The sequence below is a fragment of the Condylostylus longicornis genome, unplaced genomic scaffold (genome assembly GCF_029603195.1).
Source record: "Condylostylus longicornis isolate FDR11 unplaced genomic scaffold, ASM2960319v2 ptg000223l, whole genome shotgun sequence".
Taxonomy (NCBI): Eukaryota; Metazoa; Arthropoda; class Insecta; order Diptera; family Dolichopodidae; genus Condylostylus; species Condylostylus longicornis.
In genome coordinates this window covers 181384-201710 of record NW_026578190.1, presented here as the reverse complement: position 1 = coordinate 201710, position 20327 = coordinate 181384, and the positions used below count along the sequence as shown (strand labels likewise).

Genomic DNA, 20327 nt, shown 5'->3' with positions numbered 1-20327 from the left:
ACGAAGAAGAAGAAATACATTAAGAAGTAAGGAACCCAAGAAGAAGGATTAGAGATGTCTTGTAGGAGGTCCTATGCTATTTAATTCATTGGAAAGTTTAAATTATTTGATGGTAAATTACGTTCGTAGTAAAAATTATCGGCACAAGTTTTCGAATAATCATTTCTTGCAATATCTGAATTCGCCTCCATTAATTCAGTTATTTATTATTATTTTTGATTATTTACAAGCCTTTGATCTGGCACAATAGCGTACTAAGTACTCATTGTTCCAGATGAAAAACTCTAAACGAACTCGAGAGGTCGCGTACGTTTAAGTCTCCTAACAAAGTTTTGATTGTCAACCGACCGAGCCGCCTCGATATTGACATGATTGGACAAACGCATTTTATGATTGGCTGCTTGCTTTTTAATTTCGTCTGTGACACTTAGGATCGTGAGATCCCGGTGTATATCGGCATTACGGACATACCAAGGGGCGTTTACAATGTCCCGTAATACTCTATTTTGAAATCTTTGTATAGATTGGATATGAGTCTGCGCAGCGCAGCCCCATAACTGAATACCGTAAGCCCAGACAGGCTTAAATATTTGATTATATATCAAAACTTTGTTGTATATTGTCAATTTGGAACGCCTCCCCAAAAGCCATTCGAACTTTCTGTATTCCTCCTCTAGCTGAGATCTCTTTTTCTTTATGTGCTCCTTCCATCTGAGCTTCGTGTCCAACGTCATTCCCAAATACTTCGCTGTGTTTGCTGACGGAATCAAGACGCCATTTATTCGAACCGAAAATGAATTGTCAATTTTCCTATTAGTGAAATTTACGTGTACTGATTTCACCTCGTTAAGTTTTATATTCCACTTTCTAGTCCATTTTGAGATCTTATCACTGGCCCTTTGCAATTTTTGTGTAGATTCATTTTCATTTCGTCCTATTGCGATAACTGCTGTATCGTCAGCAAATGTAGCTGTTGTCACTCCTTCCGATTCAGGAATATCACACGTGTATAGCAAGTATAGTATCGGGCCCAATATACTCCCCTGTGGTACGCCCGACTTGATATCCCTAAGCGAAGAGTACTCCTCTTCCTGTTTAACTCGAAATACCCTATTAGTCAGGTAAGATTCGAGCAGGTCAACATACTGCCTTGGTAGTAATCGCCTAAGTTTTTTTATTAATCCACAATGCCAAACCTTATCGAAGGCCTGGGCTACGTCCAAAAATATGATAGACCATATTGTTTTTTCTTTCAGTGAATTTTCTATTAGGTCAGTTATTCTATGAATCTGATCTATGGTTGAGTGGTTGCGGCGAAAACCGAATTGATGATTCGGGATTAACCTTTTACTTTCAATTATAGGCTGGAGTCTTCTCAATAAACTCCACGCTCCGGCTGTCATGCGGGCAGAATATATCGGCCAAATGATCCACAAATGCATTTGCCTTGTCCTTGTCAGTTTTTGTCCACGTTCCATCTTTGTTTTTAATAGGAGCGAGATGTTTGATAGGTTGCTTCATTTTCTTTGTTGCCCTCCACAATGAGTAATTGGTTTTCTCACACGCCGTCAAATTTTGAACATAATCAGCAACCGAATCCTCTTTGTATTTTCTAATACAGCGTCTTAGTTGCTGCGATTCATGATCATATCTGATTTTATCAGCAGGATCACGCGTTTGCTGCCACCTTTTTCTCGCCCGCCTGCTTCATTTTACTTTTGCTAGTATATGTGGGGGATATTTAATGCCCCCCTTCCTAATAACGTTAATTTTGGAACTACTCCAAGCCGCATTTTGAATAATTTTAGTAAAGTTTTCGGCCTCCTCATCTATGTGCTGGGTCGTTTTATTCTTTTCCTTAGATCTATTTGACGTTCAATCTCTAAGCGAAATCTTGACCAATCTGTAGTTCCATTTGTCAGCGCAGGTTTCGCTCTTTTCATTACTATATTTTCCTTAAGTACAAGAATAACCACCGAATGATCGGAGTCAAGATCGTAGTTATCATGTACCTCGATGAAATTTTTCGCAATCCGTTTCGTCATGAAGAAATCTACTAAATCTGGACACTTATTAACATCGGTTGGCCAATACGTTGGCTTCGCAGTAGAATGAAAAAGGCACCCCGTGCCGCCAATTGCTGTCCTAAGTTCTCTTCCTCTAGTTGAAGTATGCCTTGAACCCCAATCAGTGTGCTTGGCGTTAAAGTCACCCCCCAATATAAATCTATCGCCCAGGTCTGTCAGAATGCATTGAAACATTTCTGCCGTAATTTTAAATCTAGGGTGACAATATAATGCAGTCACTCTAAATTTCTGCTTAGTCGAAGTGATCTGAACCGCTGTCATTTGCATTTCTTCAGTTTGCATCTGGTGGAGATCGCAATGCACCACATTTTCTTTTATTATTATCGCCGTTCCGCCCTTCGGTTTAATTCCAGGATGGTTCGAGTTGTAAATTCTATAACCTGGAAACCGAATCCTGCTTCTTAAGGTCATATGTGTTTCAGTTACGAGGCACACGTCTATATTCTGTGTATGCAGAAAGACTTCCAGCATGTCCTTTTTATTTGCAATACCATTGCAATTCCATGTTGCTATTTTAAAATTACCTCGTGCCATCATTTACCAGGTCTTTTGGTATTCGATTTTTTCCCTTCGCTCTCTAGAATTATCAATCTCTGAGAGATTTTGTCCATCATATCTAGCTTGTTCTGCATCATATTTTGCATTTTATACAAAACATTCACGTCACTGGCCCTTGTTTTATTGCTCGTGCCACCGTCATCAGTTTTCGTTTGGAGAACGTCCCTGTATGTTACATCTTTTGAGACTATTCTTGAGGTGAATTTCCTCGGTGGCCGTTCAGAATTCTTCAGGTTGTTGTTGCTGTTCAAATTTCTATGTTTTTGCAGTTCCTTAGCTACAAGGCATCCCCTATAGTTTGCTGGGTGGGCCTCCAAGCAATCGGATCACTTTGCTGCAGTACTCTTTGGCTTACTGCAATCTGATGTTAAGTGCCTGCCTGCACATTTAACGCAATTCGGTTCTCTCTGGCAAAATTTTTGTGTATGCCCATACCTTTGACACCTTTTACACTGCGGAATGATCCTGTCCTTTCGAAGTGCCTCTATCCTAATTTTCATCCTGTTTATGTAATCGATTTCATAAATTTTTTTCACCTCTTCTTCATTTGAGAATGTTAACATAAACAGCGGTAGAGGCACCATAATGTTTTTCCCATTTTCTTTCATTTTTTTAATTTTATTGGTTACATCTAAGATCTTGTAACCCCTAGAGCTTAGGTCTTCTTTTATGTCTTCCGGATTACAACTGGGGTGAAGATTTCTTACCATGACTTTTATTGATCTGGCCTGCTTGTTCTCATAGGTATGCCATTCTAGTCCAGATCCATTCATGGCCCTGGTAAGATTCCCGTAGTCCATTTCGGAATTTACAATAACCTTAAATTCATCATTTTAACCTTATAATTGATGTTCTTATTTTTAATGTTGATTCTATTTAATTATTGTCAATCACATTAGTTATGACTACTGGAGGCGGCTTAGAGTCTTTCGTGACATCGCCTCGACTTTAGAATCAGGAACATCCGCCTTCTCAGCGTTGGTTGTCACCTGAACCACTTCCGGAGACGATTCCGCTTTTCTTTTTTTACTGAACCTCTTTTGTTTTAGGATCCAATCCGTTTCTCTGGCGAGTTCCTCCTCATCTGTTGAGTAGGCGTCTAAGACTGACCTCACCTGCTTTGCTCGTGGTGCAGCCTCTTTTTCTTTATGACTGCCCACATTAGAGTTATTGTTTGTAATTTGCGTATGCTTCTCTTTCTTTAGCTTCTCATTTTCAGCCCTCAGTTGAAGAACCTCGCTTTTCAAAGCCACACAGAACTGTTCCAGTTGGCTAATCCTTTTGTGTATGTCAGCATTTTGATCATCACTTTCTTTGTCTTGAGCTTTACTCATTTTTATACCCTTATTGGTCTGTGGAGCTTGAATGTTCGGTAGTCCACTTTCTCTATTTCCATTCTTTTCTAAAATCCGCACATCAGATGTAGGTGGTGAACGCCGGGTTTTCGCGTTCCTCCTGAACGGATCAATCAAATGCAATAAATGGCTCTCCCCAGAATCCGTAGAGCCGACCTCCGAAGAGAGTGGATTCTCCAACGTAGTTGAATTACCACCTGGGGTACTAAATCCCTTTGTTTTGTCCATTGCACAAATGATTAAATTCTGCATTTTATACCTACTGCCAGGATTCAAAAACTGCCGTCCCTCAGGGATCAGACGCAGACCAGGGAGCCGCCTATTCTAAGTCAGACGCTTCTGGATTTACCGCCCGCGCGCTTCCTAACCAACGAAACCCGGATTAAGCGCCGAGTACTCGCTTTCACCCGCTCTCGTCAGCCTTACTAAGTAAGTTGCCCAGGAGACACCCGGCAGATAACTATGTTACCTACCTTCTAGGAGGTGAGAGTCGGATTTGGTGGCAGAGTTGATGTTTTCAGAGGGCATTTCCTAGCATTTTCAGCCTCACATGTTAGGAAAATGTGAGACTGACTAGGGCCCATGCCAACTTTTGTCCCCCTCAATTGAGATTTATTACTGACAATTGTATTACTAAAAATACAAAATCAACTTTATCTTAACTTATATATATTAATAATTATTTTAATTATATTAACTGAAAAACTACTTGTAAAATCACTATCGTGTGCTATCGTATACTAAAAAATACCCGATCGTACATCCATCTGGAAATCCCAAAAATAGATTTTTCATAACACGATAAACACTAGTTTACATGCAAATACATAACAAAAACAAGTAAAAACTTTTCAGTCAATAAAAATCGACCGAATAATACCCTGCACGTCAGCAATCTGAGTTTAAAATTTGTCTTTGAAATATCTAGAATTAGTTCTCATTGTTATATACCAAGTATTCGAATCTGACAAAGCACTATAGAAACTGCATGGATATGTCTGAACTATAATTGAACACACAACTGCCAACTTTCATGAATCTAACTCTATTATTTTTTGAATATTTTAGATTAACTTTTGGAGTTCAATGGAAGCTACTCAAACCTATTAGGTCATTCCATCAAAACTTCAGGGATATGTGTGGACTGATATAGGACACATGACTGCCAAGTTTCATGAATCTAACTCTATTATTTTCGCAAATCATCAAAATTTGTTTATGGAGTTCTTTGACAGCTAGCCGACAAGCGACCAACAATTGGACACACGACTGCCAAGTTTCATGAGTCTAACTTTATTATTTTTCCAAATATTTAAAATTAGCTTTTGTAGTTGTATGGCAGCTACCCGAACCAGCGCCGCCATTCCTTCAAAACTTTCAGAACTTATGTAGAGTGTAATTGGACACATCTTTGTAAAATTTGATAATGTTATCTTAATTAGTTTTTGAAATATTTAAAAAAACCTCTTTGAGTTGTACGGCAGCTATCCGAACCCGTTGTCCGGATTGGCTCAATTACGATAGCGGCCGTCGTTTGCGCAAAAGAAACAACTTGTGAAAGTTTGATGTCGATTGCTTTATTCGTTTTTGAGTTATCGTGCGATAGGACGGACGGAAGATTCCTTCAAGTGGTTACAAACTACATATCAAAGTGAATATACCCTTCACGATGTGCAGGGTATAAAAAAGCTCCTTTGAAATACGATAAATCATCCGATACAAAGCCGATAAATAAATTTCATAATACTAGCATTACAATAACTATCAAAAATATGGTGTATCGTGCAATATATTTTTTATACCTGTACGAACGGATGTTCGTATACTGGTATTACTAATACGGGTATACTAATTTTGCCTTACCGTTTGTAACGCTAAGAAATAATGCTCTGAGATATAGACTCAAGTGTATGTTTTTGATCAGGGTCGAATTATGAGTTGATTTAGCTTTGTCTGATTGAGCTAAGTCCACCACATTTTCCAAATGATTTACTGTAGTAAGTGCCGGAACCCTATTTAAATTGAGCATGATCGTGGTACTGGATCCTTTAGCTGCCATACAGCTTCAAAATTTATTTGGCTATATCTCAGAAACTATAAAAGCTGTAATATTGAAATTTCACGTAAGCGAATATATTAGTAGGGCGGATGTGTTTGATAAAATTCGTTAACATTGTTTGACTCCTTCTGGTAGCTGCCATACAACTTCAATAGTGGTTTGGCACACACAGTATTTTGAAAAACGCAGTACTGAAATTTTGCATAAATTAACATGGTAATATTGCAACTCGAACGCAGTCTGTCCCATAGTCAGTTATTGCATATTTATTCGCACACAGGATAACAAATTCGTACGGGGTATCATAGAGTCGACAAGGTGAACTCCATTTTTTCTTGTTTTATAATAAGGGCCAATATAAAAAATAATTTTTTTTTCGTTTTGGCAAATACACTTAATGGAAAAATTTTGCGTACACTGACCGTTCCTATATATTTTGCATTAAAAAAGGTCAATTATATTGTTTCGAAATTTTAATTTTTTTTTAATAATTTTTATAGAATTTAACATTTCATTTTACAAAAACAAATAACAAAAAAACAAAAAGAAAATTGCATACGAAAAACGAGCAAAAAAGTCTGCGTGCAGCATCTGAATTTTTACACCAATGTGACTTAATTCAGAATATTAGTATAAAGTTGAATTGCCTTTTCTTGCTAAAACTGCTTGTAGCCTTTTTTGGCACAAAATGAACCAGTTTTGAAGTTTCTTCAGTTGTGATTTTTCGCCATTCTTTTGTTATGACATCTTTCAACATTTTTTTAAAAACTTATGGTTCGTTTACGGACCTTACTCTCCAGCATATCTCATAAATATTCTATAGGATTGAGGTCGGGAGATTTGGGTGATGTATGCAATTAATTTCTGACATTATGCAATATCCACAACTTCAAAATTTCAGCGGAATGTTTAGGGTCATTGTAATGCTGAAAGAATATTCTTTCTGAAAACAGAATGTAACCAAATTTCTAAACACTATTCTTTGAATTTTCTTTTAAAATATCTGAATAATCCTCTTTTTTAATAATTGATTCTATAAAATTTAAGACTCCTACACCACTAGCTGCCATACAACCGAAACTTATTACTGCACCTCCTCCATGTTTTACTGTTGGAAGAAGAAATTTATTTTCTTAGGCGCGCTACCACATTTACTACACATCAACTGACGTCCTTTGATTTCAAAAATTCAAAATTTATGTTCATACGAAAATATAACTTTCTCCTAGAAGCTAGGGGGATTGTTAATATGCCTTCTCACGAATTCTATACGATTTAGAGGATTTACTCTATTAATGGCTTTCTACGTACCACTCGGCCTTTATAAGTAGCCTTTTTGCGAATTTTGCACACAGTATTACCGTAAATGTTCTTTTTAAATTTAAATTTAATATATGTGACTAAATCGCGTTTCTCCTTAGACGTCAATTAAGGTGGGCGACCAGAACGGGGCTTAGAGACTAGACAACCTGTTTCTTTAAAATTATTTTTTACTTTTTGTACAGACGAGTGGCTTCTCTTTATGATTTTGCCTATTTCTGTAAAATTTTTACTCACTTTCTCGTTTGTTTTGTTTAAATAAAATTTTTGAATAATTTTCAACTGCCAATTTCAAAAATTAACTTGGCGCAGTACTTCTGACTTTGAATCAATCTTATGTAACATTTAGTTCCTACAAACTCAACTGAAAGTACATTTCTGGGAATTCTCTTCTGAGAATCTGATACTGTACGCAGACTTTTTCTGCTCATTATACCCGTACGAACGTATGTTCGAAGGGTATACTAAATTTGCCTTACCGTTTGTAACGCTAAGAAATAACGGTGTTAGATATAGACTCAAGTGTATGATTTTCATCAGCATCAAATTCTGAGTTGATTTAGCTTTGTCTGTCCGTCCGTCCGTCCGTCCGTCCCAACGATAACTCAAAAACTAATTGAGCTAAGTTCACCAAATTTTCACAAATGATTTATTGTAGTAAGTGCCAGAACCCTATTTAAATTGGACATGATCGGGGTACCGGTTCGGGTAGCTGCCATACAACTTCAAAATTTATTTGGCTATATCTCAGAAACTATAAAAGCTATGGTATTGAAATTTCACACAAACGAATATATTAGTAGAGCCAATATGCCACATAAAAGTCGTTGAAATTACTTGGCTCCTTCTGGTACCTGCCATACAACTTCAAAAATTATTTGGCTATATTTCAGAAACTATTAAAGCTATGGTATTGAAATTTCACACAAACGAATATATTAGTAGGGCCAATATGCCACATAAAAGTCGTTGAAATTACCTGGCTCCTTCTGGTACCTGCCATACAACTTCAAAATTATTTGGCTATATCTCAGGAGCTCTAAAAGCTGTGATATTGAGATTTCACACAAGTGAATATATTAGTAGGGCCGATGTGCTTGATAAAATTCGCTAAAATTTCTTGGCTCTTTCTGGTAGCTGCCATACAACTTCAATAGTAGTTTGGCACAATCAGTATTTTGAAAAACACATAGTACTGAAATTTTGCATAAATTAATATGGTAATACGGCAACTTAAAGTCATAGTCTGCCCCATAATTAAATGGCACATTAGATATTCGCACATAGGATAACAAATTCGTACGGGTATCACAGAGTTGACAAGGTCAACTCTATTTTTTTTCTCGTTTTTCATATAAAATTTTATTTGTTTTTTTATTATTGTTTTGTTTTTTTTTTGTAATATGAAATGTTATATTTTGAAATATAAAATTCTATAACCATTAAAAAAAAATTTAAATTTCTAAACAATATAAATAATTTTTTTTAATGCAAAATATATAGGAACGCTCAGTGTATGCAGACTTTTTCTACTTAGTGTATGTAATACATACATACGCAGTGTATACAAATTACATTCCTTTTTTATTGTGTGAATATTGCCATAAACTACTTTAGTATTTTCAACGTTAAAGAAAGAATTTTTCAAAAAATTTTAAAAAGTTGCGGCGCAAATCGTTAACTGGTGCACCAAATGCAACGTACATAAAATGGAAGAAGTTTTTGGAAACTGACTTTGAAAATTCAAATTCCAATTGTTTACTTTTCTTACGTCAGACGTTTTTAAAACTTGGACTTCAATTCTAAAACAATACATTTTACTTCATATTATTTAATTATTTAGCAAATATTTTAATTTATATTGCACAGAATTATAAGATATAATAAAATAATTTCATTAACAAATTAAGTTATTGATTTCTTTAAGCCTTCAACTAAGGATAATCCTTAAAGTTTTAATATAGTCTTACAATGTTACTTTAATCTTACTTAAATCATTTTTTACTTTGAAACAGCATCGTAATACAATTCTGTCCTTTTTTTCTAAATATCCGTCTTTTACAAACTTTATAAAGTATTTGAGCATCAAGGATAACACTTATTGAACAAAAATGGGAGAAAATGACGTTCTCATTTTCTCAATGTTTAAAATTTTTTCAAGTTTTTCAAGTTACGTCAACAATAACTTTTTTTTTTCAAAACTTTTTCAATAAAAATAAAATAAAATAACCAAAATGACTTTCTATCACAAATGGTTTTTTCTAAGTATCACACTTTTATAAACCAAAATCAAAATTTTCAGTTTTTTTATAACCAAAAAATATTTGCTTATGTTTAATAAATACTTTGAAATTTGGCTTTTATCACATATTTGTGAAGTTTTTAATATTTTTCACGTTTTCTGTCTGGTTTATTTTTCTAATGAAAATTTTTTTTTTTTTGAGAAATTACGTCACTCTTTTTAAAGGTTTTTCGAGCTTATCTCAGACCTTATTATATTATACAAGCCAAATCCTATTGTTGCAAACATCGTGTTGTTTCGTTTATTATGCTCTTCATCTTCAGAAAAAAATCACATAAAAAATGAAAACGCAAAACAAAAATTATTTTGAATTCTTCCAGTATTTTTGGTATGTATGTCATATTATAAATTGTATACAGATTTGTTGTAAAACTTTTTTATTTTTCGTGTTATGCTTATTTTCTCATAAGTTTAATAAGCCTGTTACGCAGCAGAATTGATAACATACATTTTTGTACAATTTATTCTTAATATTTGTTAGGCGGCGATTTGCGTTAACATTTATACACAAGAACCACCAATACAAATCAATAAAATTTTATTATTGCCTCTTCCAAGCACAAATTATTATTTTTCCTTTTTTTTATATAAACTTCAACAACTTATAAAAAAACTAATTATAAAAAAAAAAAAAAACAATTTCCTCTTTTCTTTTCAATTCAAATTGTTAACAATTTATTGATTCCATTAGAAAATTTACTTCTCTTTGACTATGACTTTATATAAACTAAGTATATAATTTCAACATAAAATTTAAATGTGTAAATTCGACGCGACAGTTTTTCTAATACTATGTTCTCGATCTGGAATTTTCCATCCTATTTATAGATCCAGAAAAGATTTATCCAAACGGTTGTGCAACGGTGATGCACCCAGCCAGTCTCACTTTTTTGGTTCATTATTTTTTTTGTATATAGAACTGATGACGCAGTTCACTGAACTTAAAATTTGTTGTTGTAACTACTTTATATTATTATTTACTATTTTACCCCTTTTAATATATTTTTCATTCCATTCGCTCGTTGTTTTTTATTTCACTCCACCACGCTTGACAAATAGCTGAGATGATTTATTTTGATCGATTTAGCCATGCGGCAACACAGATCCAACTGAACAAAAGCTATTGAACGAATTTTTTTTGTCTGCAAAATGTCAATCTTTGATTTATAAAAATAAACAAGTGAAATATGATGTAGTGTTCAAATTTTTTTTTAGAAAACTGCTAAAAATGGTGAGCATAAGAAAATCTGTATGCATTGAGTCTTTGCTGAACATACGAATGTTTAAGTAACGCAGAGAATCTTTAGTTTTAAAGAAAAATTTAAAACAACTGTTCAGTACAACTAAGGTCAAATATAAAATAAATAGAATAAAAATTAACTGCATAAGAAAACCTTTATTTTTAGTCATTTTCACTAGTCATTGAGCCTTATTCTAGTTGTCGAAGTAGAGCGACAATTGTCGTCACGACTTGAATTTGATATTCTAAATGGCGATTACAGTGACACGTGTCGTGGAATAGCGGGAAAATGTGTTTCAGGTATATTCCAGTTGTCGTTGTAGAGCGACACATGTCGTAGTGAAACGACGTTTTTTGTCGAAATGTATTTAACAAGTGACAAGCGAGATGGATACACCAAAAATGTAAGTTTAAACAAAACAATTTAATAAAAATATAAAAAATAATAAATTTTGTAATTTAATACATAAATTAAACCATATAATATATAATTTAATTTTTATTTTTAACTTAAAAGTAACAACAAGGAAGCAATTTGAAGAATTGGGAAATTTTATGACGGAGAACGCCTTTATTGCGAAAGGCCTTAAATTTGCTGAGAATAGCTGCATAAGCAAATGCGAGTTTGATGCGAAATGGAACCAGCTAACAGAAAAGCTTAATAGCTTGGGTCCGCCCATTAGAAGTACTGCAGGATGGCAGAAGGTAATTTTAACATAAGTTTAATTTAAAATTTAATTAATTTATGTAAATTTCAGGTAATTTTCAATAAAGGAATCATGAGATGATCCCGGATTATTAGCATCCACATACCTGGTGCGCATTTTATGATCGCAAACCTTTAAGTCACATTATATTAAAATATTAAAATTGTTGTTTTTTTTTTCAATTTCATTACTCTCGGAGTCTGATGAATCCATAAACCATAATGCAAATGACGACATTTTTTATTTCCCTCGGATTAAAAATATAAATATATACACCGAATTTTTTTTTTTAGTTTGAACTTTACTCGCCAAAATTTCTTTTTAAAATGTATCAATTTCACTTGAAACGTTTCATTTTCGTTTATTTCTCGCAGTCACGTCACTCGACAACTAGAATACCACATTTCAAGTGATGTGACAGCGACAACGACAAATGTCACGTAAGTGACGCGACAACTAGAATAAGGCTCATTACTTATCTTAAATTTTAAATTTTTTTTAAATTTCCGTAATTAGGTGGATCAAAGACAAATTTTACAAAATCTGAGTTGTCTGAGTTTACGGATACTCTACTAGGTTTTTACTCTCAGTCAAAGTTTAAATTCTTAAACGTTTAAAAAAAGTCAATTAAGCGTCAAAATTGTAGATTTTTTTTTTTACATGCAGACAGTCTGACGTAGTAATTCAGTAAATAAATTTGATGTGTTGAGTGACTATCATTACGTTAAAAATAATATAAAAAATATTTTTATTGTTAATTTTTAATATGTAAGTATAAAATTATTTTAAATCTAAAAAATTTTTTTTGTTTTGACGTTTACGGATGATCAAAATTCAAAGTCAATTACGGGTAAAAAGTTTACTAGATTTCTGTCCGTAAAAGTTTTAGTTTCAGACAGTTTGCAGACTAAAATCAAAATTTTGACGTTAAAGAATTTGCGGAAAATAGACATCAACACAGTTATGAAAATTACTTCTAGTCACAAAAAATTAATTTTTATTTGCCTAGTTTTGAGGTTTCTTTACTTAAACCTTTTGAATGCACTTTTTTTAGGGACGTTTAGTCTATACATGTACCCATTTTGACTCTTGTCCTTAAATTTGCACAAAAAAGGGCATACATTTTTATTTTTTAATATTTCCGTAATAAAAACAATTACAGTTTCTTATATTTTCAAATTTTTCGCATTCGCTTTTGACTAACTAATTAGATAATTTATTATGGATCTCATTTTTAAAATATTGCCCAACCCAATAAAAAACTGAGTTTTATTGTAAACTTTACTTTTTAAATATGTAGTTTGATTCCAATTTTTTTCATGTTATTTCAGAGATTTTTGTTAGGTAATGCAACTAAAAGTTTGCAAGTCATACATTACTTTCCGTAAAAAAACTGCAGATAGAAAGTATACCTGACTAAAGGACGATTAAAGGAAAACTTATTTGAATTTTTTTTTTTAAATTTGATTTTGAACATAAGCATTTCAGAAATTAAAATATCTTTAACGCCAAAGATTCGCATTTGAAGAGTAATTTCATGAGTATCTTAGTGCGCGCAGGCAGTTGTTTCAATTATATTTCAAAGTTTATTGCACGAGTTATGAAAATGCAAAAGTTGGACCATTTTCGTAGTCGACATAGAGCTTATATCTCGAGAAGGACACCAAAAACACAATGTCGCTTGCTTTGTGTGCACCTGATTGTATTCTGCCACCCTGCTTCGGAAGTCTGGAACACCAAGTATATTAGATTAAGAAAATACAAATATTGTTCAACACTATACATTTTTCATGTAATAAAAATTGAAAAAATACACATATTTTGCTTCCACAATGCTTGGACAAGCCAACTATGACTCAGTTACCGCAAATTTTAGTTCATCCAGATAATTGTCTATTTGTTTTTCCAAAGCAAGAATGTGGCCAATATTGCAATTTTCATTCCCAATACATGTTACAATCAAAGGTAACTTATTCATTTGGACAACCTAAAATGGAATCCTACACAATCAATGCGCACTTCATGCATATCTAGATACCTGATAATTAGAATAAATAGAAATAATAGTTCTATTTCTCCCTAACCCTAATTTAGTTGCTTGGTCACTGGAGGTAGTAAAAGTAGGAATTAAAGTAGGAAATAAAGCTAAATCCATATTTTTATTGTGAGAAACCCTTAATAATGGCACTCCATCCCTATCAGTTATGAGAATTAAATACAAGTTGTTCACTCTAAAATTAGAAAAAATTCGGGTGATTAATTTTGTTTTAATTTTTTAGATTTATATTTACTGTATTACAAACGTACTTGTTTATCAAATTATTAAAAAATCTTTTTACGTCGTCAGTCATGATTTACTTTTTACAACCTGCTTTACTAATTACAAGTGAAAAAGCTGATGATAAGTTTCATAAAACTGATGATGATAAGTTGGTGAACTATCGATAGCTTTAACGAAAGTTTTTGTATATCGAAAATGGCGATATTTTAAAAGTCGATATAATAACAACTTCAAAAATAGTCGGGTATTTTTGATAATTCAGTTTCATTGTAGTTTGTAAAATTTTTGTCTAAATTTGGGGAGTTCTATAACCAATCTAAATTTTAGTAATTGTACATTAGTTTTTATCATGTTTTCCTTTCATTAACGAAATTTGAAAATTATTTTTTTCTAGTTTTTTGTGCTCATTTTGAATATGTATTGCAATTGCAAACATGAGGCGCTTTTATACCAGTATCAAACATGCTATTTAATCAAAATAGTGATGTTGCTATATAATCATCAAATAGACAGTTTGTCACCAAAAACTTTGCACAAATATATAATTGTAAAATGTTAATTCGAAAAGAAAATTAATAATTTTAAATATTTCATTTCTTTAAAATTTTCTTTAATTCTTGCGTGGATGCGTAAGATAAAAAGCAAAAGCATGTTTTCGTGTTAATTTGGTTGTTGATTATAATAAGTGCAAGGCGAATAATTTTCGTTGTTAATTCAGAACAACAGTGGAACGGCAAAATCAACTGTTTCCATGTAATGCCACACTAGTATAAAAACAGGTTATATAAAAAAAACACGCTAGTAATAAAATAGATATTTAGGCTATTTTGCCGTGGTCAGCTAAATTCAAGGCGGTTATTTTACTTTATTCCGAGCAATCCCATTTCAATGTGTATTTTATATAAATTTTGGCATTTCGCTTTCGAAAAATTGATATTGCTTCAATTTCAACTTAAATTGCAAAATACACAATAACTGATTTTCGGTTTAGTGTCAATATTGCCTACATCCAATGCCATATACTGGCATAGAGGTAGGCTAACGACAAGATAGCAGCAAAATAAAGCAAATAACGGTTTGACATATTCGTTTGGCTACGATTGCAGTTTTTAGCTGTGGGTTTGATCACAGACATTTTTATATTATAAGACATTATAACAGTTTATGGTCTGATACACCAGGGTGTAAGTATTGTGCTACTAAAAATGGGTATAAGTAGCAAAGATTAATTTTCCATTTTAGTATATTATGGTAAGTTGAGTTATAATACATACGATAGGAGAAATTTTAAAACCCGTCCAATATACTCAACCTTCTTAATTCCGAATTACTTAAGTTCTGCTCGGAATATTCGTAATAGAGTATTAATATCAATAGAAATTCAATATCATAAAAAATAGTAATCAATGTAAATTGCATTTTTAGTAAAAATACATGTCAAAAACCTACGAAAGAAATAATCGCACGTAACAAACAATTAAAAGGGAATGGTTGTTTTAAGCAATTAAAAGGGAAATTTTTCTCTAAAGTTACAAATTATCAATTTTATTTTTCCTCTTACGCAGCTATTATAAAGAAAAACGAATTTTTATTTAACGGCCATTTGTTCGTTAAAGTGTTGCCAACCAGAAAAAATACAGCGTGACAACTGGCGGTTCAGGGTTATTAAAAATGGAATCACAAAAGAACACGGCGTTTTTATTGTTGAGCAATACCTTGTAAATAACGAAAGTTTTTTGAACAAAATCATCTTCAGTGACGGGCCCATTTTCTTCTTGATGGCTTTGTTAATTGACAAAATTGTTGCATTTGAAGGTTCAGAAAATCCACAAGTAACTGTTGAGAAACAAATCTATCCACAACGAGTCACGTTTAATAGTGCTTGCTCACGCGATATGACAATCCACCTTTTTGTGCGCAAATTGCAAGATGTCGACGATATGTGGCTTCAACAAGACGGTTCCATATACCATACAGCCCGAGAAATAATTCAATTACTTCATGAGTCATTTCCTAGTCAAGTAATTTCCGTTTTGGTGATCAGAATTGGCCGGCACAATCATACGGTTTAACGCCGTTGGTTTTTTTCTTTAGGGGACTTTGAAACCTAAGGTTATGTCAATAAGCCAAAAAAGAATGGTGCGCGATGTCAGTGAAATTCAGCCATATTTATGTCAGACATTTAAATCATTCTTCCTAAATAAATGCAATCCTAGAAATAGTTTCGTTTATGAATGAAAATAGTTTTAATAGTGTTGTAGGTATACATAGACTGTATTTGAAAGCAGAATTTTCACTTGTTGAAGGGAAAAGTGCTACAATACAAACCATTGGTTTGACCCAACTTTATTTAAGTTCTAGTCAATTTGGTTTTTTGAAAGGAAGAAGTACTAAGGATGCTCTACTTAAATTTTATAGTGAAATTTATAGGGGAGTTAATAAGGATGGTTATAATTCGGCTTTATTTATCGATATTGCTAAAGCATTCGATGCAGTAGATCATATTTTATTGTTGGATAAGCTATGTGACGCTGGTTTTCGAGGTTGTTTCTACATCTGGCTGGAGTCATATTTATTTGAAAGGATGCAATGTGTTAGGGTAGGTGAGTCAGTGAGTGATTTGGCTATTTTACGGACCGGTGCTCCTTAGGGTTCCGTATTAGGACCTATTCTCTTCTTAGCTTTCAAAAATTCCGTGTTTTTTGCAAAATTTTATAGGTAAACCTACAGCTTTTGCTGAAGATAACTGTTTTTCTTACAATAGTCCTACAATTGTTGATTGTATCTCTGATATTAACAACGATTAAGAACTAGTTCGTAAGTGGTTTGCTTTCCATTGCCTGATTTTCAGCAGTAAAAACGAAATTATATTTTTTAATGACCTAAACAGTTTAGATATCTGTTTTTATTCTGAATGTCTTCGGCTTTTAATTTCTAGTGAAGGCCAATTGTTTAATCGCAGGGAAAATTTCTGTTCGAATTTCTTTATCATAGAAATTGTTAAAACTTTTAAACATTTGGGTGGAGTTCGAGTTGTGATCTCAAGGTGAACACATCGTAAAGATTGTTTTCTGAATAAAAGTTAAAGTAAAAAAATATATTATATGCATAATATATATGTATATATATATACCTAACAATAATACTAAATATTTGAAAATTTAGAATTAAATAATTACTTAATAAAATTATTAATTATTAATTTATAATTTTTAAGCAAAATAAGTGCAAACAAAAACAATAAAATGAAAAAAAATAAATAAAAACTTACATGAAAGAACATGTGAAAAAAATAAGAAAAACGTGCCATAGTAATGACATTGTTGTTACCATGCGAAATAAAAAAAAGCAAAATTCTCAACAAGAGACAAAACTCTTAAAAGCTGAGATATTAAGATTAAATGCATTAGTTTCACAACTACAAAAACAATTGCAAAACAATAATATACCAAGCAGTTCAAAGAACTCAACATATTATGAGGAATGTGATAATATTTCTATAAAATCATATTCAACATTATTTGATGATGATATGTGCAGTGATGATCAAAATCATTATGATAAAAATAAAAATAAAAGTAATAATAATAATAACACAAACAATCATGACCACATGCATAATAAAAAAATTGACAATTACATTGATAATCAAAATCAAAATTATAAGAATAATAATCATAATAATAATAATAACATCAATCATGCGCACATGAATAATGAAAAACAACAAAAAAAAATACCACCAATATATGTGTATGATAATCAAATTAAAAACAAAATATCAACTAATGATTTCAAAATAAGAAAAATTAATAAAAACAAATTTGTAATTTATAGTGAAAAATTAGAGCAATATAATAAAATCAAAACTGAACTAACAGAACTCAAAAAAGATTATTTCACTTTTACACCTATTGAAACTAAAAACAAAACATTAATCATAAGAGGACTAGATGCAGAAGATGAGCCATCTAAAATATTAGAAACATTGAACCACATTGGCATACCTGATGTTAAATTTGAAAGTGTTAAGCGTTTCGTTACAAAGCATTCGAAACAAAATCAATATAATACATCATTATTTATTGTTCAAATTTCACCATGCACAAAGATTAATGATGTAAGAAAAATAAGACATATAGAAAACAGAATAATTCAATGGGAAACACTAATAAAAAAATCTAAACTACCACAGTGTACAAAATGCCAGAGACTCGGACACGCAGCCGTAAATTGCAATCTTAAAATAAGGTGCGTAAAATGTGGAGCAAATCATGTACCAGAGAAATGTGAGATCCCAAAAAGGTCAGGAAATGAAAATGAAGCTAATAATACCAAACATAAATTAAAATGTGTTCTATGTAAAAAAGATGGACACCCAGCATCATACAGAGGTTGTGAAAAATATAAAGAGCTTGTTGCTAAAGCAAAAAACTCAAAAAGGAATTTGAATGTAAGTAAAATTCAAACAAATAATAATACATCTCAATTTGTGAAGCCAAATACAACATATGCAGCAATTACAAGAGTGGTGCAGAAGAATGAACTTGAAAATTCACGACAAACTGAACCTCCATGGACAGAATTGGTAAATGAAATTAAATCAATTAATAAAAGATTAAACATATTAGATAATAAAGTTTCAGAACAAAGTAAACAAATAGAAATCTTATTTAGTATTGTTAATGATAGAAATAAGTAGTATTAAAATAATTTCATTAAACATAAACTCTTTAATCTCTCACCAAAAAAGAATAGGATTAACATATTTTTTAGAAAAACATCAGCCTGATATTATGCTTTTAAATGAAACAAAATTGAACTATAGACATAAGCTACATTTCAAGGGTTATACTTTGATTCGGAATGATAGAAGGAATTCCAAGAGAGCTGGGGGAACTGCCATATTAATAAGAGAAGATATGAAACATAAAGAAATTAAAGGATCATTTTCTATGAATAATAGTATAGAAATATCGGCCGTTAATTTAAAAATTAATGCAAGTCAGAACTTATATATATTATCAGTATACTCAGCTAATAATGACAGAAATGAATTTAAAAAAGATTTACAAAAAATTTTTCATGAGTTAAAGTTAGGCAATAACAATAATTATTATGTTATAGCAGGAGACTTAAATGCTAAGCATCAAGATTGGGGAAACAGATACAATAATAGTAAGGGCAATATTTTGAAAAAATTCTTGTCTGAAAAAGATATCGAATATAAATGTAGGATGTATAATACTAAAGACCCAACATTTTCAAGAGCAAATTCGTTTCTAGATATTGCGTTAGTGGACACAAGACTGGGAATAATTACAAACGATTTTACGGAGAAATTAGAAACAATAGATTATGATAGTGATCATAAAGCAGTACTCATAGTCATAGAGAAAGAATATAATAGTAAATTCTACATCGAAAAATTATTGCATAAGTCTAGGCGAAACTATAATAAAATTATCTGGGAAAAATTTTATAAAAAACTTAAATTGTTGAATTCAAGCTTTATAATAGATAATAATAGAAGTCTAAATAATGAGGAAATAGAAAACTATTTAAATAAAATAGAAGAAATTATAAAAATGGCTATTGATTATAGTGTACCAAAAATTAAATTGAAAAGTTCATCCCTCAAATTTGAAAATAAATTAGTTAAAGAATTAATATCACGTAAAAATTTAATGATTAAAAAACTAAACTACTTAAGACGTACAAATATAACCAATAGAAACAATAATTTGATAAACCAATGTAAGTCACTAATAAAAAATTTACAGAAGTTGATAAAAGACAATATTAAAATCGAAATAAATAAATGTTGGACAAAAGAATTAGAATCTGTAAGACCATCTAGGAATATGTTTAATCAAATAAATAAATTATTTAGAAAAAAAGAAAATAGTCAAAACATAAACGATCTGAAAATTAAACAAGACCAAGAAAACCTACTAGAAGAAGCTGGTATTAAAAAAAATTCTTTGTATAAAGAAAACGGAAATTTTATAGTTACTAATAATCAAGAAAAAATGAATGTCTTAGCAAAATATTATGAAAAAGTACATCATGGAACTAGAAATAAAAATAACATAGCTCTTAATCGTCAAGTTAAAATAACTGAGAAGAAAATCAGGCAAAAATTGGAAAATAAAATCAATTCAAATGGTAGACACATCGAATTTAATAATAATAGGAAGGCTGATAGTGATAAACTAGACAATAAAATATTTACCACTTATAATGAAATAAAAAAAATTCTGAAGAATATAAATAATAAGAAATCTTATGGTATAGATGAAATACCTAATTTTATATTAAAAAAATTGCCAAAAGAAATTGTGATAAAGTATTGTATATTATTTAATAATATGATAAATAATAGTTACATAATTGAAAAGTGGAAAATATCAAAAGT

At 31.6% G+C, this 20327-nt stretch overlaps 1 protein-coding gene and 1 long non-coding RNA gene across 3 annotated transcripts; one reads left to right on the top strand and one right to left on the bottom strand.

Moving 5' to 3' along the window:
* Window positions 1–10614: 10614 nt before the first annotated feature.
* LOC129616483 (uncharacterized) lies at window positions 10615–12982 on the top strand. The gene is made up of 3 exons (XR_008697550.1): window positions 10615–11325; window positions 11439–11626; window positions 11680–12982. It is a non-coding gene; the product is annotated as an uncharacterized LOC129616483 (long non-coding RNA).
* Window positions 12983–13135: 153 nt separating this feature from the next.
* LOC129616482 (ragulator complex protein LAMTOR3 homolog) lies at window positions 13136–14093 on the bottom strand. 2 transcript variants are annotated; one of them, XR_008697549.1, is made up of 4 exons: window positions 13936–14093; window positions 13667–13859; window positions 13412–13615; window positions 13136–13356 (listed from the first exon to the last, which is right to left on the bottom strand). XR_008697549.1 is itself a non-coding variant. In XM_055532131.1 (3 exons), exons 1-3 carry the CDS (start codon window positions 13977–13979, stop codon window positions 13478–13480), a joined length of 375 nt encoding a protein of 124 aa, XP_055388106.1. In that variant the 5' UTR covers window positions 13980–14093; the 3' UTR covers window positions 13394–13477. The 2 variants fall into 2 exon arrangements, 1 of the variants encoding a protein (XP_055388106.1); XM_055532131.1 differs by lacking the exon at window positions 13136–13356 and having other exon boundaries at window positions 13394–13615.
* Window positions 14094–20327: the final 6234 nt, after the last annotated feature.